Source organism: Penaeus japonicus, unplaced genomic scaffold (assembly GCF_977035675.1).
Source record: "Penaeus japonicus unplaced genomic scaffold, GWHDUDI00000001_assembly GWHDUDI00000027, whole genome shotgun sequence".
In the NCBI taxonomy this organism is placed as follows: Eukaryota; Metazoa; Arthropoda; class Malacostraca; order Decapoda; family Penaeidae; genus Penaeus; species Penaeus japonicus.
Window position 1 is genome coordinate 24341450 of NW_028234429.1, and position 2500 is coordinate 24343949.

General features: G+C 40.0%; 1 protein-coding gene across 1 annotated transcript in view; it reads right to left on the bottom strand.

Annotated features, from left to right (window-relative positions):
• Positions 1-2500, bottom strand: part of LOC122255547 (uncharacterized) — a 73859-nt gene that overhangs the window by 9392 nt on the left and 61967 nt on the right. Inside the window, exons 67-69 of the mRNA XM_086552819.1 lie at positions 1521-1633; positions 957-1072; positions 337-448 (exon numbers count right to left, since the gene is read on the bottom strand). Of these exons, the coding sequence (XP_086408945.1) occupies positions 337-448; positions 957-1072; positions 1521-1633 (341 nt within the window). The remainder of the gene's footprint in view (positions 1-336; positions 449-956; positions 1073-1520; positions 1634-2500) is intronic.

The window sequence follows — 2500 nt, forward strand, 5'->3', positions numbered from 1 at the left end:
TATGAATGCGTAATTGGTTGAATATTCCAATTACTGGATTCATGAATTACAAGAAAAAGGACGCAAATTATCAAATAACCTGGTAAGTTAATATCCTCAGATATACCACTAACATACACGCGTAATCAATTCTCGAAAAAAAATAAATAAAGGCATGGCCAACAAATAAAACACCTCATGATGAATCCCATCTTGGCGTGTGGGTGTGTTGCAAGTCAGGCAATACAAGTCACATTTACATACATACCGGAGATATCTATAAATAGCCACCTTATTAATAAACAACCACAACATACGACAAACACACTTTACAATCCAATGGTAAAACCAACTCACCCTCCAGTTTGGCTTGACGTTGAAGGCCTGCCAGTCAACAGGTAGTTTCTGAACTAATAACACTTTCCCTTGCGATGGCGTGAACAGGAACTTGGTTTTGGCAATAATGTGTCTGCAAGGAGAAGGGAAGTTAGTAGTGGGTCTGCCTAGCTGTCTGCCGCTGATGACCTTGTTCGTTAACGCGACAGAAAGTTTTTGATAATTTGTCTGTCTGTCTGTCTGTCTGTCTCGCGTGGAGGTAAGCGTTGTTTTTAAATGATGGGTATTCAGGTGTTATTATTATTATTTTTTTTTTAAGAATAAGGAATGGGAATTATGTGTCACTAGAATTTGGAATAGTAAATCAGTATCACTGGGAATAGTAATGTGTAATGGTATTGTCTAAAATAAGTGGGAATGGTAAATATAGGTCACCGTAGCTCCTATAAAAGAACTGGCAATCGGAAAATCTAAATCATTCGTTAAAACACGAGCCTGGTAAATAAGAACCTAGACTTGTAAATATGTATCATATGAACTTTTCTAACAACTAGAACCGTTCCAAAAAAAAAAGGAACTCTTCAAGTAAAATCCTTCTAATGATTTCAGAAATCCTTGAAATCCGTTCCATCGACACCTACTTCTGCGACGCCTGGATGCTCGTCTGCGAGACGATGGTGTGGCCGTGTTCCAAGGCGAAGGCCGCTGCGTCGATGAGGTGGCCTCGGATGTCAACGTAGCGGACAGTCCACACCACCTGCGAAAACAGTAGCATTTTTTTCGGAAATGTGTATTATGTTAATAAGATTATTCGATTTCATTTTCTTTTAAAAAATCGGTTCAATAATTCTTGATCATAGTAGGTTGATTGTACGTTTTTTTTTGGTCTTCACCTATTATAACAGGCACATTTGTATATTTTTTATCTTTACTTTTCCCTGTTATTCTTCAATACAGTTCATATGAAAATCCCTCCCTCAAAACACTTTCCTGAATCAAATGTGACTTATCAATTGCTGTCATTGGTCTTGGAAATCACAGAACATCATTCACCATAACAACAAACATCACACCATCATTTAACCAATAGCCACATCACTACCATACTTTCTCACTATCATCCCTCTAATATGATAAGAATAAACGTCCTTGTTTACATAAAACCCAAAATTCAACGAGAAAAGAAACCAGCATCATCATCCCACCTTATCAATGGCAGCCAAGACAGCATCCTTAATCCTTGCAATCTGGTTATACTGCAACAATTTCGCCCATGCCATCTGCAATTCGTCGATCCAGTCTTGGGCGAACGGAGCCACTGGAAAAGAGCGAAGGGAGAGGAGGGAGGGAGGGGGGGGGTAATGGGTAAGATTCTATTTGGATTCTCAGCGTGGGATGGGAACCTTAAAGCATGGTGTGTTTGTTCTGTATTTGGTTAGATTTTGTTGATATTGAAAATGAGCATAATGGCAATGTCAACAAAAAATACTGTACAGCAACGAAAACAATGATAATAATAGTAATAATATCAATACTGATATCAACAATAATAATAATAATAACGATAGCGATAATAATTGCAATGATAACAACAATATCAATGGCAACAATATTATTGACGATAATAATAGAAAAATAATGACCATGAATAGGATGATAAAGATGATAATAATGATGATTATTAGTTGCAACATCCCGTCATTATAACACTCAACTGGATATTGCAGAACAATTGCATTGAATGCATATTCCTGTCCTCTGAGAGGCTTTTCAACCGACCCATTCATCCTGCAACGAGCCTCTCTTTAAAGCCTCTCATAGACCTAACAAGGCAGCAATTACCTCTTCTTTTCTAAGTTTTAAGCCTCCGCCATCTCTCTCCTACGTTCCTTAGGCCTATTTCCCTCCTCCTCTTTCATTCCTTGGTCTCTTTCACTTCTTCCTCCTTCATTCCCTAGGCTTCCTCCACCCCTTCCCCCACCAACCTTATCAAGCCTCTTCCCCCCTACCCCTCCCTCCACTCTCCCCCCTTATGTCCGTCCACAGTCCTAATATGTCTTATCCACCTCCCCCCTTCCCCCTTCCCCCTCCTAAGCGCTTATTCTTCCACCTCTCCCCTTCCCTTTAGCTATGAAGGGCCTCCACCTCCCCTTCCACCAGTCCCAATATGCCTCCCCCGCCTTCC